This window comes from Giraffa tippelskirchi, chromosome X (genome assembly GCF_054371585.1).
Source record: "Giraffa tippelskirchi isolate mGirTip1 chromosome X, T2T-mGirTip1v1.2.pri, whole genome shotgun sequence".
In the NCBI taxonomy this organism is placed as follows: Eukaryota; Metazoa; Chordata; class Mammalia; order Artiodactyla; family Giraffidae; genus Giraffa; species Giraffa tippelskirchi.
Genome location: NC_137289.1, coordinates 20047794 through 20067649, shown reverse-complemented (window position 1 = coordinate 20067649; position 19856 = coordinate 20047794). Strand labels below are relative to the sequence as shown.

Genomic DNA, 19856 nt, shown 5'->3' with positions numbered 1-19856 from the left:
CTACTATAGACCTTGTTTCTGTAACTGGTCTCAATATTTTTGCTTAATTGCTGATTACAATTTTACTTCATCCTTGGTTAAAACCTCAGATGCTTTGGGGTCTTCACCTGGTGGTGTTACTAAAACCACCCCCCCGGGGTCTGTGTCCTGAATTGTTCTACTCTTTGTTGCTATGTTTTCCATTACCTTCTACTATTGTGCGGTGGCAAGAGTAAGGGCACCCCAAAGATGTCCACATTCTAATGCTTAGAACCTGTGACAATACTGTTAGGAGACAAATGGGAATTAAGGGTGCGAATCGGCTGACCTTCAGATGGGGAGATTATCTTGAATTATCTTGGCTTAGTCTCACCATGGTTCTTAAAAGTGGAAAATGAATGCAGGCGAACCAGAGATAGCAGTGTGAGGACTCAGTGCTGCATTGTGGGCTGTGAAGGTGGAGGAATGAAGCCATAAGCCAAGAAATGTGGGTAGCCTCCAGAAGCAGAGAAAGAAGACTATCCCCCTTAGAGGATCTGGAAGGAGTGTAGACCTGCCAACATCTTGATTTTAGCCCAGTGATGCCCCTCTTGGACTCCTGACTGCCAGAATTCTAAGATAATAAATTTGTGTTGCTTTAAGCCATTTAATTTTGTAGTAATTTAAAATTTTTTAGATTTATTTTTAGCTGTGCTAGGTCTTCGTTGCTACATTTTTCTCTAGTTGTAGGGAGCAGGAGCTACTCTTCTCTTGTTGTGGAACACGGGTTCTAGAACACAGGCTCAGTGATTGTGGCACACAGGCTTAGTTGCTCCACAGCACATGGGATCTTCCCAGACCAGGGATTGAACTCACGTCCCTTGCTTTGGCAGGCAGATTCCTTACCACTGCACTACCAGGGAGGCCTTCTGGTTAATTTTTTAAAGAGGCAGTAGAAAACTAATACAGAGTGTCAAATAAAGTTTTTCTATCCACAGATTACCCAGAAACCTGATCTGTAAAATAGAGAACCAATTAAAATCCATAATAAATAGTCACTGAGTCACTTAAGAATTTTTAATTTTTATTTTAAGTAACAATGTAACAGGTAAACAGTATACAGCCACTCATTTTGCACCAAGAATTTCTTCTCACAGAACAGTGATGGATTCCACCCAAACTATCTGTCCCAGAGGACAGAGCCTTCCTCTCATGGATACCAGAACCTTCTTCGCCTTTTGATTTGTCCTGCATTTGGAAGTGCAACAAGCTGAAGAGCAGCATACGCAGAATGTACAATACTCTATACTCCACACCAAAAAATTTTAATCTCTTAAAACTACTAGCATCTTCATTCTCCTTTCAAAAGAAAATAACTTTCCCTCACTCTTTCCAAAACTCTTGCTTTGATGCCAACGAAACTAGGTTAAGCTTTAACTATTTTTCTGGAAGCAAAAAATCTGAAATTGGGAAAACAGAGTGTCACTCTCTTCCTCTAAATCTAATTCCAAACTCAACCTTCAACTGCTCCAGCTGCTGAGGTGCTACACAAGTTGAACAAATCTCTCATTATTGTGTCTTCAACACCTTCCACAGAGATAATTAACTCAACCTAGGAAATATCCCCCTGCCAACCTCAGCAATCTTTAGCTTCCATTCAGACCTCTTTTTAGACAAACTGTATTCTGAACAAACTTATTTTCCCAAACTTTAGAATCTGTTTTTTCTCTCCGAGGGCAGTTTTAAACTTTCTCACACCACTGAATTCTCATTCACCTCTTTTAAGGCCCTCCAGGATGAACAGCATCAACATGCTCTTGGATTAATATAGCCATACTAGAACCATACCCCATCCACAAGGGGGACTCATCCATGTTGGAAAAGGTGGGACTGAAAGTTCAATCCTTTTATATGACGTGAGAAAGTCTCTTAGTACAAATCACTTGTTAATAGCAAAGGTACAAGGCATTACACATTCACTGCCTCAAAGACAGCAAAAGGCTAAGTTACACAGATGGCACGAGCTTAATATCAGAATTACTAAATACCTGAATTACATGGCACTTCAACAGAATATGACCACCTCAGGATCCATGAAGCTTTTACCCAGAAGCAGATCATATCCAGGCACAGGTTTTTTGACACTGTTATCAAATCAGTAACAAGACTTTGAAATCCTACAAGTACATTTTAAAGCATGTACGGTTTCCTCATTGAAGGAATCAGGCCACCATACTCTAAGGTTTAAGTAAGTTAAAGAAATCTGGAATTAGTCTTATAAAGTTGAGTGAAGCTTGGTCAAGACTTCAGGTAAAGTTTTGGTCATCAATGTTCCTTTTAGGCAGTACAAGTGTCCCTCTGAAGAAAATAGCATGGTGGTCCAAGACAACCAAGAACACTTTGCCAGCAGACAAACAGGAAAACGTGTTGAATTTCTTGAGGGCAAATCAACTTCTCCATTCTCAGGGTTTAAGCTTGATGGTATACAGCCTTTTTGGCATGAAGGAAAAGTGAAGCAAACAATTTGTAGACTTGATATGGTGTTCAGTCTCATCTATGTACACCCAAGAGGATTCAAAAACTACAGGCTTCATTTAGTATTTATTGCCAGGACCCTAGCAACTATTGTTTTATTGCCAGGACTTCAGCAACTAGTTTTTTCATTTGTTTTGCCAAGACTTCAGAAACTGCTTTTTCCCATCAAACTGCTGAATCTGATCAGCAGAAGAGTAATTTTGTGTCTTTTGATGTTAATATTAATACACTTACAAAGGAAAGGTATGAATGAATATAAGAAAAAATGTGATCAAACTCCTTTACAAAATATAAACAATTCAAATATACAACAGGAAAATACACCAAGATACTCTACACACTACGGAAGTGATTCTCAAACTTCCTGGAAACTCGCCATCAAACTGCCGCCTCCCTCCTCAGTTTCGGAATCAGTGGGTCCATGGTGGAATCAAGAAACTACATTTCTCACAAGTCCTTCTACGTTCCTTATAGTACTGGTTTGAGGACCACACTCAAAATTCACTGTATTAGTAGAATACGGAAAGCACAGTTCTAGTCTAGTAGGGGAGATGAATGTTTATCAGCCAGAACTGTGGGTTAAGGTGTCTCTATCAGGGTTAGAACAAAGATTTATTTTCAAGTAAGTGTTTCTGCTTGAACTTTGGTCCTGGATGCTAGTTGCTCCTTTGTGTTTGGCTCGAGTTCAAAGTTTTCCTTCCATGGAGAAAGTGATAGCCAGAGAGGCAGTCAAGCAGACTTGTGCAATTTAAGTCTGTTTTTCTTCCTACTCTTGAGAGGTCTTCCCTGCCTCTCTGCTTTGAAGTGGAGAGCTCTCCCTTTCCAACAGCTCTTCAAAGATCTCATTATGCATGTAAAAGAAGACATACCCGGACCTAAGTCTAGCTTTATGCATTGTGGCCTCCTCGATATTTGACACCTGCAAATCATTGTAAGTGAACCACTTTTGTCTCACCAAGTCATAGACATCAGTGATATAATGGCCTGAATTTAGGCACCTCCCAAGATGGCTGAGAACACCAATGAGCCGATAGGCCTGACGATCTTCCATCTCAGCTTCTCCTTTTGGTTTCTTGGATGCAGCTTCTGTCTTCCCTGTACCTAAAGAGCCCCTGTTTCCAGACGTTTTCTTGCAATGTGATGCACCCAGGGAATTCACCTTGGTTCCCTGGACGCCTGATTCCTTTGGTCTTTTGAGTTTCTCTGTGCACTCTCTCTTTCGAGTCTTTGGCTTTGGAAAGCTCTGAAGCAATGCCAGCCAAAGGGCTTGTTCATACATTTTCATCTTTTCTTCATCTTCGGTCTGTTCAGCCACTGGGGAAAATTCTTCTGAGATGTTGGCTTTTTCATCTTTATCTTCGGTGGTCTTAGCCACAACCTCAAAATCTACAAATGTATGGATTTTATCATCCTTTAGTTTTGGATTTTCAGGCACTTGCTGACATATATCTGGGTCTCTGATGGTTATATCTCTCAGAGGAAATGAGCCGTCTTCCATATTCATCACTAAGGCCACTGCTAACAGCTCTCTTGCAGCGATTATTCCATCTTCTGAGTCTGCCAACGTGGACTCTAGTATCTTTCGTACAGAGCTTTTTCCGGGGTCTTTTTGTTTCTCTTCTTCTGTTGAACCTTCATGATGAACATGATCTTTTTGTGGTTCGGACTCTTCGTCTGATATAATGTCAAAAGGCAAAGAACTCATGAATTTCGCGGCCATCTTTTCTGAAGGTTTCAACTTACTGACAGCTTCAAAATTTATGTTTCGAAAGATTTTGAAAATTTTGAGATTTGTAAGATGTGCTTTCTTGTTTAAAGGAAATGGTGGTCTGATATTTTCATCGCAATGGGGAGATATCTTTAAATTTTTGGAAATAATGACCTCTTGGTCATTCTTCTTTAAGGACCGAAACTCAAAAAAGCTATAGCGCTTGAGATGAACAATAAGGACCCTAGGTAGCCTACTGAATCTACACTTTATAAGAGATTTCCCATGTTTACACTGCTCACATGTATAGTCAAGATTTTCTGTTCCAAAGAAAAGATCGAAACTAGATTGAATAGAAAAGGGAAGTGCTTGCCGTCCTTGGGGAAGATTGATGGAGAGGTAATTACTCACCTCTGTCTTACGAACAACGTGCCCACAGCCTTTACAAGTAATAGAGCATAGCAACTCAAACTCAAAATTAGTGATGACAGGACAAAAGAGTGCTTGCTTGGCTTCACTGCCAACAATAGACGGTTGAGGTAAATTTTCTTCCTCAGGTTCAATTTTAGTCTTCCCAATTCTGTTTAATTTTTCCACGTTTTCTTTCATCTGATTTAAATAATGACCTAAAAACTCATGGGCATCATTCTGCTTGTTGTCAGAGAATATCTCTGCAACTGCTGAAATTTTTTCTTTAATATTCTCAAGTAACCTCTTCTTGATATTTATGTTATAAATATCCTGCAAGACAAACATCTGTGCCAAGCACATGCTAAGTGGATCAGCGGGAATTTTACACCATGGGAAACACCGATTGAGCACATCATCAGCAAATGATGGAATCAAACATAAAGACTGTAGAACTGCATTCATGTAACAGGTGTTTCCCAAATTGGGGAGGCCTTGCCATAGTTTCTCCGGGTAGTAGTCAAGAGTCAGCTTGAGTCTCTCCCAAAACGGGTCATTCTTATCATACTTTGTTGCTGACAGAAATGTGAAGCATATATTCTCAGATAGCTTTTGGAAAAGATCAGTGCCATGTAGGTAAGGACTGATCTGAAATAAAAATTCTAAATCTAATTTCCTCTGTTTTAACCCTTTTAACTTCAATTCTTTCTTCTCACAGTGGGTTACATATCTCAATGGATGTGACTGGGATTTCCTCTTTCTCACAGAGCTACTCTCTTTTTGGAAATCCGATGAGGGCTTCTTCTTCCTCTTCCCATATTCATCTTCTAATAACTGTTCATAGGTAGATGTTGGTTCTGATGCAGATGAAGGTGTCCCGTTTTTTTCTTCTTTTTCAAAAGACTGATTGTCTGACTTTTTACCCACTTTTTGAAATGAAGTTTCATCAACTGTCTTCTGTACTGTTGTGCTGGCAAAGGCACTGCTATCCACATGAGGTCTTATGGGTGGTGGAAGATGTTTCTCACGGACTCTATCCAGGAATGCCTTCAATTTTTTGACATCTGTAGAGGATATTTTTTCCATAAAAAAGAAGCTATTATTTTGGAAAGTTAACTGCAGGTGATTTGCTTTTTCTCCATAGGATCTAATGACCATGCTTTTAATATTATTATTTAGTTGAAAAATTGTGCTTTCTCCACCAGCGAAATAGACCACCAATCTAGTTTTCTTCTGTTTTCCCACTGCTTCAATGATTGCTTCCTTTGACTTAGACATCCCATTCTTCCTGTTCCATATTTTGACAAAACCATGTGCTACTACAGGACCCATGGTTTCTTTACAAATAAAATACACCTATCTTGAATTACTGACAATCTTAAAGTTCCAATATGTTGGCAAGTTCACCTCTGGAGACAACACCAAAGAAATAGTTCTTTAGTTCTCTATATAGAATGATTCTGTTTCAAGTGTTAGTTTTATCCTAGAGCCTCTTCGGGCTCTGGATAATCCACCTCTTTAGTGATAAAATCAGTATGCTTCAAGAGCTATCCACAGTTGCTTGAGGGCAGAGTCTTGATTCCCAAAGCAAGGCCTCTATGGAAAGAAAATCAAGAAAAATTATTTAAGCTATCAGAGAAATGCTTGGATAGATTTCAAACCTTACTCTCTCACACTAAATCTCTTTTCCACTGCAATACTAGATTCTATCCTGATTAATTTCCACACTTCAACTGAAATCATTAAACACTTGGAAGACTTTCAGTACATAGCTGAAGGGCATAATGAACAGTGTCTCAAGTGTATGTGTATGATATGCTAATCCCTCTGTCACAGAATGACCCCACAGGCCAACCACAATAAGTGAATAAGAAAGTGGGAGGCCCTATGCAGCCCTCAACCCAATAACAGATGGACAGTTGAACCTACTTCCTTCCAAATCCTGTTATGTTCCTTTCTTTCATGTAGCACCAGAGTAAGTCCAGACATTCTACCCCATGTAGGGTGGGGGCCTAACTACCACTGCTTAAAGCAGGTATCAAAGAATTGGCTAACTCCACCTCTGGCCACAGGGTCCATATAACCTTAGCTAGCTCCCTGCACTCAAAACCAGCCGGGAAGGATTGCTGCTGCTACTGCTAAGTCGCTTCAGTCATGTCCAACTCTGTGTGACCCCACAGATGGCAGCCCACCAGGCTCCGCCATCCCTGGGATTCTCCAGGCAAGAATACTGGAGTGGGTTGCCATTTCCTTCTCCAGTGCATGAACAGGAAAAGTGAAAGTGAAGTCGCTCAGTCGTGTCCAACTCTTAGCGACCCCATGGACTGTAGCCTACCAAGCTCCTCCGTCCATGGGATTTTCTAGGCAACTGTACTGGAGTGGGGTGCCATTGCATGTACTTAAATCACTCAAAATTTTAAATTTCTGAATAACCCTGTAGTGAACCAATCTGAATTAATGAATAGCTCAGCACTTAGCACTACAAATGTTTTTATCAGAAAGCATATGTCCAAGAATTGATTGGAAATTATGTTTTCTCCCTACATAGTTAAATATAATTCCTGAATCTTGTCTATGTTATTAACTTGTTCAACAAACTCTATCTTTATGAATAATACTAAATGAAACTTCTACTTGATTTCTATCCAAATTATCAAAAACTCAAAACTGGTGAAGCATACACTAATGAGATTTTTGTTTTATCAAGTATTTTATCTATCAACCTACGTTTAGTAAAGTAGGAATTGCACTCATTCACATAAAAAAAGTGCATATGAATCCGAGTGAGAATGATTATGTTTATCATGGTGGAAATGGGGCCATAAAAACTTTGAAGCACAACTGCAAATTCAAGTGTTTGTATTATTTATAGCTCACTGTTCTACTATTGGTGCTAAATAAGAGTTTAAACTATTCCTTCTCCACAAAAAGTCTTAATTGCTCCTATTTCAACCACTTGAGAGAAACTACAACCACAGAACCACTTCTAGTTTGCATTTAAAAATGCTGTGATCCCAGTTGATCTGTATTTATCAAAAATGGTTATCCATTCTTTCAAATGATAGCCAAGATAATCTAGACTCTCACGGCATTTCCACTCTCTGCTTTCAGAAACACAGTGTAGAGATGTGTTTCCAAAACAATGGCTCTACTTGTCATACCTTCTTCCCAGTTCAACTTGCTTCCATTTCATTCCCAAATAAAGGAGGCTTCTTTGAGCCCAGAGTACTGGAAATGAAGATTAAGGACTGTGTTGCTGATACACAGTTTAATGGCCACTGCTCACTTCCTAGCACGTCTTTAGCTTAAATCTCCTTTCTTGATTCTGCCTCATCAGTTCAGTTCAGTCCCTCAGTCATGTCTGACTCTTTGCGACCCCATGAATCACAGCACGTCAGGCCTCCCTGTCCATCACCAACTCCTAGAGTTTACCCAAACTCATGTCCATTGAGTCGGTGATGCCATTCAGCCATCTCATCCTCTGTCGTCCCCTTCTCCTCCTGCCCCCAATCCTTCCCAGCATCAGGGTCTTTTCCAATGAGTCAATTCTTCACATGAGGTGGCCAAAGTATTGGGAGGTTCAGCTTCATCACTCAAAGGCTTTTAGGGTTTCCTTTGATTGGTAGGTTTGGGGGAACATTTTAAACTAAAATATAACAATTCTTTAAAACTCATCTGGAGAGAACTTTGTGACTATTCTATACAGCCTAAAGTAAACTTCAGCAGTATGATACTCTTCCTCCTTTGCCAGCCCCTTACCAAATTCAAAACATGTGGATGACAACTACATTTAAAAGTTATGAAAGTCAAGGTGCTTTTCTCTCATTTTTGTCCACAAACTCAGTACATTAAGTTTGATTAATCACCTACTAGTGCAAAACAGTGGGCTAGCTGCTGATCTCAAAGTATAGCCAGAAACTCATAAAGTTGCACTACTCCTATCATATTTGGAGACATGGCCTACAGTGTCAAGAACTTGATCCTAAGGTAGAAATACTCCAGGTAGAAATGTCTGCTTTGTTGTTATTCTACTAATTCACTTTACATTGATCTTCTTGGTCACTGAGTATTTGCTAAGCACCTGCCTTATGCTGATTATGAACTCCTGAATGTCTGCTTCTTGCCAAGTATTGTGGTCAGTGTTCTCAGGGGCAAAAGGATATGAGCACGCACTGTCCCTAAACATCTTAGACTCCAAACATCATTGTGTAAACATCACAGTTAAAGGGGCCTTGCTTCCAGTGGGAGAATCTGGGAAAATATCATTTCATTAACATTTTCTTGAGCTTAACCCATACCACAGGTGGGAGCTGTATTTTGTAAAAGAGAAGATCACCTGGACTGAGATTTCTCAAGCCCTACCCACAACTCTGCAAAATGATGAGGCTTAACCTAATGTTTTGCAGAGCAAATAAGAAATTCGTCCTTGGGAAGAATGCCTGCAAACTTGAGAACCTGGAAACCCAGGTGATTCATTCTCTAGTAAGATAATGCACTGAGGACTTGTGAGGCTTTTGGATTATTTGCCCTCTGTATCCCTTATTCCCACCATTCGTGCTGTCATTATTTCAAGAATTCCAAGTGAGAGAACAAAGGCAAACCTAGCATATGGGGAGAAATCCTGCCCAGTTACTCAAGCAAGACTTACTGGGTAGTAATGATGCAGGAGCCAGAGGTGGTATGCTAGGCACTGAATGCACTAAGCAGAAAAGATAGGGCCGGATATTACCTGAGGTTTCCAGTAATTCCTAGGTATCTCCACAAAGCCCAAACAAGAGCTTGATAAACCCAACAACTTCAACTCACACTTATTTTAAACTAAACATAGCTTAGTGTCCTAGGATAAGCCAAATACACTATCAGGGCCATTAAGATAACTGAAAAATGATCATCTTTTTCCTTTGAGGACTCTATGCTGTAAGACTATGATTCTAGGTAGAATATACTTAATAAGCACATTGAATTTCCCAAGACAGTGCAAAATAAAAGGTATTTTCCCCACCAATTAGATGACATGTTTTAATCTGGGCTTAGAAACTATGGTCACCATACAAAAAATGTGGTTATGAATATGTTGGTTTTGGCAAATGGGAAGAGGGGATTTTCAAAACCCAATACGCATTCATTATTCATTCATTCCCGAAACACATTTGTATGGCACACTAGCAAGCACTGTATTAAGCACTAGCTATAGAAGAATGAAGAAAACCCAAGATTTCATAAAACTTTCATTCTAGTAGAGGGATAATAATCTACAAACATAAAATATATAGAATACCAGATGGTGGTAACTGTCAAAGAAAACATAAAGTTAAGAGGACAGGGTGTGCCCCAGGCTTGATGGGGATGTACTTGCTGCCTTCCCTAGAGTGGCCAGAGAAGGCTGGACTGATAAGGATGACATCACATAGCAAGGCCTTGAAGGAAGTGAGGAAGCAAACACTTAGATGCAGGGTGCTCTGGGCAGGAGGAAGAATAAGTAACAAGGCCCTCAGGTGTGCTTAACACTTATAAACAGAAAGCAGATCAGCATGGCTGGAGATCAGTGAAGAAACTTCAAGATAGAAGAGAAAGAAGGTGCGAACGTTTTGTAAACAAACAAACCAAGAGAGTGAATGAGCTGGTAAACTTGCTGAGCAGCACAAAGGGTCCACTTCAGGCTAGTGGTCGTGAATTGACAGCGAAATCAATGGGTGTGTTTGAGTTTTTCTGCAGCTATACCTAGCTGCCCGGCTGCCATGGTGCAGATGTGTAATAGACAGAGCTATGAATTTAACTTTGCTCAAGATTTTGCCATTAATAACCAAGTAAGAAGGAAATGACCAACCTAGACAGCATATTTAAAAGCAGAGACATTACTTTGCCAACAAAGGTCTGTCTAGTCAAGGCTATGGTTTTTCCAGTGGTCATGTATGGATGTGAGAGTTGGACTATCAAGAAAGCTGAGCACAGAAGAATTGATGCTTTTGAAGTGTGGTGTTGGAGAAGACTCTTGAGAGTTCCTTGAACCACAAGGAGATCCAACCAGTCCATCTTAAAGGAAATCAGTCCCAAATATCCATTGGAAGGACTGATGCTGAAGCTGAAACTCCAATACTTTGGCCACCTGATGCGAAGAGCTGACTCATTTGGAAAGACCCTGATGCTGGGAAAGATTGAAGGTGGGAGGAGAAGGGGACGACAGAGGATGAGATGGCTGGATGGCATCACCGAGTCAATGGACATGGGTTTGGGTAAACTCTGGGAGTTGGTGATGGACAGGGAGGCCTGGCGTGCTGCAGTCCATGGGGTCACCAAGAGTCGGACACGACTGATCGACTGAATTGAACTGAAGAAGGAAAAGTCAGGTGTCAGAAAGGAGTGATTACAAATATGGACTAGAAAGGGTGAAATGGGAGCGGAGAACAGAAACATGGAGAAATAGCCTAAATCTCAGGAGATATTGAGGGTGGGGCTGGGGATGGGGTAGAAGGATCAGGGGACCAGGAGTTCAGCTCCCGCTTCTGTAGCTGTACTTCTGCCCCCTGCTTCTGAGCAGCTGTCAACTGCCTGTAGACTTCCTTCTCAAATTCTACTGCCTTCTTCCTTTCAGTTCTTCCATTCTTTCTCCCTTGCCCCCAAAGCTGGAAGTAACTAATGGGAATGGGGGTGGAGAGATGAAAGTTAGGAGTAGGTGGACAGGGTTAGAGGCAGGCAGGATCAGATGGGGGAGGGGGAAGGGAAAACCATCCCCTCTCTTTTTTCAACTTCCCAAGTCTGGGTTAAAGGTCAACACATCAAGAGGCTCACTGCCTCTAGGGCATTAGCAATTAAATCCTGTCATTATGTTTGGCCCCAGCTTCAGTGCACATGGCTTTTTAAAATGATTGGATCAGGGCAGACTGCTTCTTTCTCTGGTTTAAAGGTGCATTTCTGCACCCAGCAAATGTCCGAGTCATTGTATAGCAGAGAAATGCCATTATTTTGCCTCTTGACATACACTGCACATAAATCTCTCCATAGGAGGCCAGGACCAAAATGGGAAGAAATCTCCACTAGCAAATTGTTCCCATGAACTCCTCAAGCTTTGAACCTTTTCTCAGAGACAGGTTTGGCAGAGCTTTTTTGTTGTTGTTTTTCATTCTTTTAAAATGATTATGTTAGTGCTATTAATAAGACATAGTTGATTAGGAAAACAGAATGCAGATTATTTTCCAGAAATTAAATATGATTTCATTAAGAAAGTGCTCTTTCATGAGAAAGTGTACTTGTTACATTGAAAACAGAATATTTGTTGGTACCTAGTCAAATATAGACCTCCACTATGTACAAGATGTGAAGATGAAGCAATAAAGCACTCCTGACCTCAGACAGGTTGTAAGACAAATATACTGAAAAATGGCAGTTCAAGGCAAACGTATTAAGTAAAATTCAGTTAGTGTTGGGCTTCCCTGGTGGCGCACACGGTGAAGAATCTGCCTGGAACGTGGGAGACTTAGGTTCGATTTCTGGGTCAGAAAGATCACTTGGAGGAGGGCATGGCACCCCACTCCAGTATTCTTGCCTGGAGAATCCTCATGGACAGAGAAGCCTGGTGGGCTACAGTCCACCGGGTTGCAAGGAGTCAGACATGATCGAAGTGACTAACATACACGCACTTTCCGTTATTGTTACATAAGAGTTCATGGGTTTTCTGCCATCTCAGCTTCTTATGGCATTTCTTCTCTGCCTGAAGTTCGCACGTAATCTCCCTATTTTTGTCTTAGTTCTACTCACCCTTTTAAGATTGAGTCCAAGTCTCAGTTCATTCAGAATGAGTGCTAGGGCTGAGTTTTCGTGCCTCAGAAACTCAGAGCATTCACTTTTTTAAGACTGTCACTTAGCCTATGCTACCTTGCATGGCTGCTTCACATGAACTGACCACAAAGTTAACAGGTGCCAGAGAATGACGAGTGGGCATATTCGTCAACTGTACTCCAATTTATTTTCAGTCAGTGTGGAGTGAAACTGTCTTTCCCAAGGGAAATCATAAAGCTGGACAAGTAGGAGTCCTTTAAGGGTTGGGATCAAAGAACTCTAACTTTCCTTAAGAAAACAGTGTCCAAAGTTTTAAAATGAGGGCCGGAAGGACAGGAAGGGGGTAAAATTAAATGGGCTGGAACTGTTACTGGAACATCAAGCTATCACATGAAGAGACCAGGTTAAATGAGACGGGAGACTGAACAGGTGAAAACTACCGTCTATAGAATTTCAAAGGTGCACACACTTAAATGAAGCAATTCTATTACGGTTTTGTCCTCAAGATATAATTGCAAAACTGTTAATCTTTGAAACAATCGGTATATTTAACTTAAATAACTTTTAAATGACCTATACAATGAGTTTCTCTCTTTTCTTGCAATTTTGGCAAAGATGCAAAATCAGTAAATAAAAAAACACATTATATAAGAATTGTTACACCTATGTAGAATATCAATTAGTTATCAAATATAATTTGAAGTAAGGAAAATCATTACAAGTGAGCACTGTGGCATTTCCCCCACTTCCACATGGAAGTCAAGTGTGGCATAGGAACTAAGATTGGGGAATCACTTCCAAAAGAGATGTGTGGCTGCATCTCACACTCTGGTTGCACACTTATTAAGCAGCTAAAATGTTTAATTCCAAACTCATGTGCTAGAATGTGAGAGACTTGGGAATACTTGACATGTGTACTCTGGAGGGGGAAGGGCAAAGAAACCAGTGCCTGCTCAAGCTGAAAAGTTAGGGTACAGAATGAGGTGACCCCGATCACAGCACAAGAGGAGGCCACAGTGAGAGCAAGTTCCACTTGCTCTATTTGGACATGAAACTAACTGTACAAGATTTGATAGAACAAGTGGCAGATCAGTGGACAACCTCATAAGGAAAATCATCCCAAACTGTTTGACAAAAAAAGGTGACCCTCCAGGTAAGAGGCTCTTGGGAACACTGTAGAAAAGTAGGAAGTGAGGGGAGAAATCACAGATGAGGTGGGTACCCTGGGTACCCTGGTTCTTTTCTGTGTACAACAAATAGCAAAGTCCCATCCCCAAAAAGCTTTAAGGAGGTACTTTTAGGATAATTAGTGGAGCAGATTCTGCTGAGGTGGATCAAGCAGGATGTTTTTGGTCTCACATGACACAAGGGGGAGCTACAGCATTTTCCTTTCTAAGGTAAGAGAGTGAAAGTGTTAGACACTTAGTCCTGTCTGACTCTGTGACCCCACGGACTGTAGCCCGCCAGGTTCCTCTGCCCATGGAATTCTCCAGGCAAGAAAACTGGAATGGGTTGCCATTTCCTTCTCCAGGGGATCTTCCCGACCCAGGGATTGAACTGGGTCTCCCACACTGCGGGCTGAATCCTTAGTGACTGAGCCACTAGGGAAGACCCTTTTCTGAAGTAAGGAGAAGGAGGGCAGCAATTCCAACACATCTTCCGCTTGGTTATAGTAAGTGTGACATTGTCAGGCCTAGGAAGAGCTATGAGGGAACTTTACAAAGCCACTTTTGGGGAAAACAAACTCAAAAATGTATTAGATGCTGCAAGTGCTGGAATTAAAATCTCTCCACATACCTTTAAAACACCCATCTGTCTTATCTGAAAGATCAGTTACTTACCTGAACAGGAGAAATGCAAAGGTGCCTTAACTTGTTCATTGCTTTATTTTAACTTGTCTGTAAATAGTCTTAGGAATGGATTCCCAAAACCTAAGTCAAACCTCCAATCCTTCTAAAACAGCGATTCTCATTCATCTCCCTACTTAAGCAGTCCCTCATTCTGCATACCAGTTTTTTCCCTCTTTGCTGCCATTAACAAAAATGCCTGTGTGTGCATGTGTATGAGAGGGAGAACACTTCAAAACATCAGAGTAAGTGCTCCTGCTCCCAGTGTCTCTAACTAATTGTTTGAAAAAACAGAGCTCCTCTCTCAGCTTAGTCATCTTGGAGGGAAAAGGAACTCACAAAGCTGAAATGAGAAAATGAGCAGCTGCTCTGGACTTGCATCCTCGCACAGCATCCCTAGAGTCCAACAAAGCACCTCATTCCTTCTTTCTCTGTTGATATTTTAGTGATGTTTATGTGGTGCTAATGGAAGCACTCCTCAAGTGAAAAAAGCAGAGCTAAGAAGCTCTGCTCCAAATGATGAGCTCATTTATAAAAAAGCACAGTCAAGAAAACATACCACCTTGCTTCAGAGGGCCTACAATCCTTCAAAATGTAATACTGAATCAGTGTGCTATACACCTGAAACTAACACATTATAAATCAACTGCACTCCAATATAAAAAGGAGGGGGGCACTGAACTTGCTTTCATTTTCCATCCATAGGACTATGACTTTACTAACCCTGAATGAACTCTTAAAGAAGAAAGGAAGACGTGACTAACCAAGTAGTAGTAGCCTTTAGCATGAAACACTAGGTTCACTCAAATGTTTTAAACTTATAACCAATGATCAAGGCATACATAGCTCAAATGTTACCTCTCTCATGAATCTGTCCACCAGTCTTCTGACTTTTTGCGACCCCATGGACTATACAGTTCATGGAATTCTCCAGGTCAGAATACTGGAATGGGTAACCTTTCCCTTCTCCAGGGGATCTTCCCAACCCAGAGATCAAACCCAGGTCTCGAGCATTGCAGGTGGATTCTTTACCAGCTGAGACACAAGGGAAGCCCAAGAATACTGGAGTGGGTAGCCTATCCCTTCTCCAGGGGAGCTTCCCGACCCAGGAATTGAACCAGGGTCTCCTGCATTGCAGGCAGATTCTTTACTAACTGAGCTATCAGGGAAGCCCCTTTCAAGTCTCTCAATCCTGTCCGACTCTTTGCAACCCCATGGACTGTAGCCTGCCAGGCTCTCCCATCCATGGAATTTTCCAGGCAAGAATACTGGAGTGGATTGCCATTCCCTTCTCCAAAGTAGTAGTAGCCTTTAGCACGAAACACTAAGTTGCCACTCAAATGTTCTAAACTTATAACCAACGATCAAGGCATACATAGCTCAAATGTTACCTCTCTCATGAAACTGTCCCCCAGTCTCCCAACTCAGTGCTATCCCTCTTCCCTCAATTCTTGCTTCTCATCTCTGTTGACTTTAAAAAACATAAACACCTGATGGGAGGCAGGGCACATGTACTCCCCCCAGTAGATAGGTGCTGAGAACCAGAGTCATATACCCTATATAGTTTCTTGTTTATATTCCCATGAGTCTTCTATTCCACTATTTTCATCAATATGACCTTCCTACCCAAAATGACTTGGCCCAGAAAGATACAAGCTGCAAACAGCTTTTCAGTTCATTCCAGCAACTCTTCAAACAAAGCCTCGACTAACAGCTTATATCCCACGACTTTTTGAACCTCTTGCCTCCAAATCCCTGTTGTGCCATGCCCACCATTCTAAACTATTTTATCATGATCTTTACCCAATCAGAATCAAGCATCAATCTTTACCCAAGTCAGATTCTCCATGGATTATTATTACCTGTGTGTCATTTTCCCAAGACACAGTAAGGATTTCCATTTATGTCTTTTGGATAAGTGAAACCTTATATTTTTTATATATGAAGAAAGCTTTCTTTTTTCCATAAAGAAAGCTGAGCACCAAAGAACTGATGCTTTTGAACTGTGGTGTTGGAGAAGACTCTTGAGAGTCTCTTGGACTGCAAGGAGATTAAACCAGTCAATTCTAAAGGAAATCAGTCCTGAATATTCACTGGAAGGACTGATGCTGAAGCTGAAGCTCCAATACTTTGGCCACCTGATGCGAAGAACTGACTCATTGGAAAAGACCCTGATGCTGAGAAAGACTGAAGGCAGGAGGAGAAGGGGACGCAGAGGATGAGATGGTTGGATGGCATCACTGACTCAATGGACATTGAGTTTGAGCAAGCTCTGGGAGTTGGTGATGGACAGGGAGGCCTGGTATGCTGCAGTCCATGGGGTCGCAGAGAGTTGGACACAACTGAGTGACTGAACTGGACTGAACCTGATAAGTGAAAACAAAGAAAGCACATATCTAGAAGTAATCACCATCTTTCCAACCTCTAGCTACTTATGCTGGCTACTTACTTTCCTACTGAGGGCTTGAAAAACAGGCACAGAAACTAAATGAACTAGGGGAATGAGTTATGTGAAAAGTTGGATTTCTTTGGTATGAAAAAACTGAGGCTCATGCTCTAGAATACTCGACATGTCCTAACTAATGTGCTAGAATGGGCTGCTGCCAAGTATTTGATTTTCAGTGTTATGGTTTTTTCACTATAAAAAGGGGTTAGAAATGAAGGCCTGCTACTGGAGGGGGATGTTTACTCTTCTGAGATGCTAACTTTCACCTCTGGTTATAGCCTCAAGGTGATTAAATGATGGCTAATTGAGGCAACACAGACAAACCAATTTAATTTATATTAAGAAATCAAGAATGACAGCAATAAACCAGATTATGTTCTCATATACTTTTAGTTAAATAATAAAACACTCAGTTTAATATTTTTCATTTACTATTTTTGGAATGGCCCAGTTAAATAAATGATGACTAAAAGAAAATTCAAATACATGGTCACTCTTATTACTTCTAATATTCCCTATTTTTCTAATGCCTTTTCTTTTGTCCCCCTGTATTGCCTAAAGGTATTTACACATGCTTCAAATCAGAGGTTTCCATTTACATCTAGCTATTACGAAGAATCTAGGTGATAACAGCCTACTTTCTCTTTATTACTCTTACAACATCTTAGCTTCTGTACTTTTCTCTTCCATTCCAATCCTTCTCTAGGCTGAGGATCTAAAAAGCTTTTCAAAGGGTATGCTTCTAGCTAGTCTTCATCATTTATTCAAGGCTCAGAAACACGTGATTTTATCATCTGGCTTCTTAAAGGGGCAATGCTTTTCAGCCATCACAGAAAGTAAAACAGAATTAAAGCTAAAACAGATTTCTTTGTCACTGCAATTCTCAACTACTCTCAACAACTTCTTTACTGTCATTTAGGTCCTTGCTATACTGAAATCTTAAGTGGCTCCACGCCTAATGAGTGAAAACACTGCAGAGTACCCATGTCAGCATTTTCAACCACTCACAGACACTAAAGCACAGAAGAACAACATGCTATAGGTACAATTTCTTGAAAATAAGAAGCAATATTAAGCAGAATGACAGAAATGTATGGAAGCCATGCCATCTAAAGGAATACTGATCCGAACATTAGGAGACCAGATGTTTGGGTTTTGCTTGGCTACTAGCCAGCTATGAAAACTGGGAACCAACCATCCCTTCACTGACCTACTTCATCTAGTACAGCTCTGGGCAACAGAACTTTCTGTAGAGGTAGAGATGTAGTATATCTATGCTGTCTAATATGGCAGCCACCAGCCACATTGGCTATTGAACATTTGAATGCAGCTAATGAGACTGAGGTCCTGGAATTTTCATTGTACCTAATTTGAAATATCTACCATATGGGACAGCACAGATAAGGTGACTGTAGGCATAGCTTAATTCCTTGCCAGTTCTGGAAATTCTACCATTATATTTACTTCCGTATGGCTTTCCAATCCCCCTTCCAGACTGTTGAGGACATCTGACACAGTTATCAACAGACACTAGAGCCCAGACATCTTGGAGTGTAAAGTCAAGTGGGCCTTAGGAAGCATCACTATGAACAAAGCTAGTGAAGGTGATGGAATTATAGCTGAGTTATTTCAAATCCTAAAAGATGATGCTGTTAAAAGTGCTGCACTCAATGTGCCAGCAAATTTGGAAAACTCAGCAGTGGCCACAGAACTGGAAAAGGTCAGTTTTCATTCCAATCCCAAAGACGTGAAAGTCGCTCAGTCATGTCTGACTCTGCGATCCCATGGACTATACAGTCCATGGAACGAATTCTCCAGGCGAGAATACTGGAGTGGGTAGCCTTTTCCTTCTCCAGGGGATCTTCTCAACCCAGATTTTGAACCCAGGTCTCTCGCATTGCTGGGGATTCTTTACCAGCTGAGACACAAGGGAAGCCCAATCCCAAAGAAGGACAATGCCAAAGAATGTTCAAACTACTGCACAATTGCACTCATTTCACATGCTAGCAAAGTAATGCTCAAAATTCTCCAAGCCAGGCTTCAACAGTACATGAACCGAGAACTTCCAGATGTTTAAGCTGAATTTAGAAAAGGAAGAGGAACCAGAGATCAAATTGCCAACATCCATTCGATCATAGGAAAAGCAAGAAAGTTCCAGTAAAACACCTACTTCTGCTTCACTGACTACGCTAAAGCCTTTGACTGTGCGGGTCACAACAAACTGTGGAAAATTCTTAAAGAGATGGGAATACCAGACCATCTTACCTGCCTCCTGAGAAATCTGTATGCAGGTCAAGAAGCACAGTTAGAACTGGACATGGAACAACAGACTGGTTCAAAATTGGGAAAAGAGTATGTCAAGGCTGTATATTGTCACCCTACTTATTTAACTTATATGCAGAGTACATCATGCGAAATGCTGGGCTGGACGAAGCACAAGCAGGAATCAAAATTGCCGGAAGAAATATCAATAACCTCAGATATACAGATGACATCACCCTTATGGCTGAAAGTGAAGAGGAATTAAAGAGCCTCTTGATGAAGGTGAAAGAGGAGAGTGAAAAAGCTGGCTTAAAACTCAACATTCAAAAAACGAAGATCATGGCATCCATTCCCATCACTTCATGGCAAATAGATGGGGAAACAGTGGAAACAGTGACAGACTTTATTTTCTTGGGCTCCAAAATCACTGCAGATGGTGATTGCAACCATGAAATTAAACACACTTGCTCCTTGGAAGAAAAGCTATGACAAACCTGCTGCTCAGTCGTGTCTGACTCTTTGCGATACCATGGGCTGTAGCCTGCCAGGCTCCTCTGTCCATGGGGATTCTCCAGGCAAGAATACTGGAGTGGGTTGCCATGCCCTCCCTCCAGGGGATCTTCCTAACCCAGGGATCAAATCCAGGTGTCGCACATTGCCCGCAGATTCTTTACCACCTGAGCCACCAGGGAAACCTGAGAACACTGGAGTGGGTGGCCTATCCCTTCTTCAGGGGATCTTCCTGACCCAGAAATCGAACAGGGGTTTCCTGCATTGCAGGCAGATTCTTTACCCACTGAGACACCAGGGAAGCCCATGACAAACCTAGACAGTGTATTAAAAAGCAGAGACATTACTTTGCTGACAAAGGTCCGTTTAGTCAAGCTATGGTTTTTCCATAGAGTTGGACCATAAA

General features: G+C 41.2%; 1 protein-coding gene across 16 annotated transcripts in view; it reads right to left on the bottom strand.

Annotated features, from left to right (window-relative positions):
- Positions 1–1029: 1029 nt before the first annotated feature.
- Positions 1030–19856, bottom strand: part of USP26 (ubiquitin specific peptidase 26) — a 46318-nt gene continuing 27491 nt past the window's right edge. For all 16 annotated transcript variants that reach the window (XM_081567521.1, XM_081567511.1, XM_081567509.1 and 13 more), the window contains exon 5: positions 1030–6205. In XM_081567521.1, the coding sequence (XP_081423647.1) occupies positions 3260–5941 (2682 nt within the window). In that variant the 5' untranslated portion in view covers positions 5942–6205 and the 3' untranslated portion in view covers positions 1030–3259. The remainder of the gene's footprint in view (positions 6206–19856) is intronic.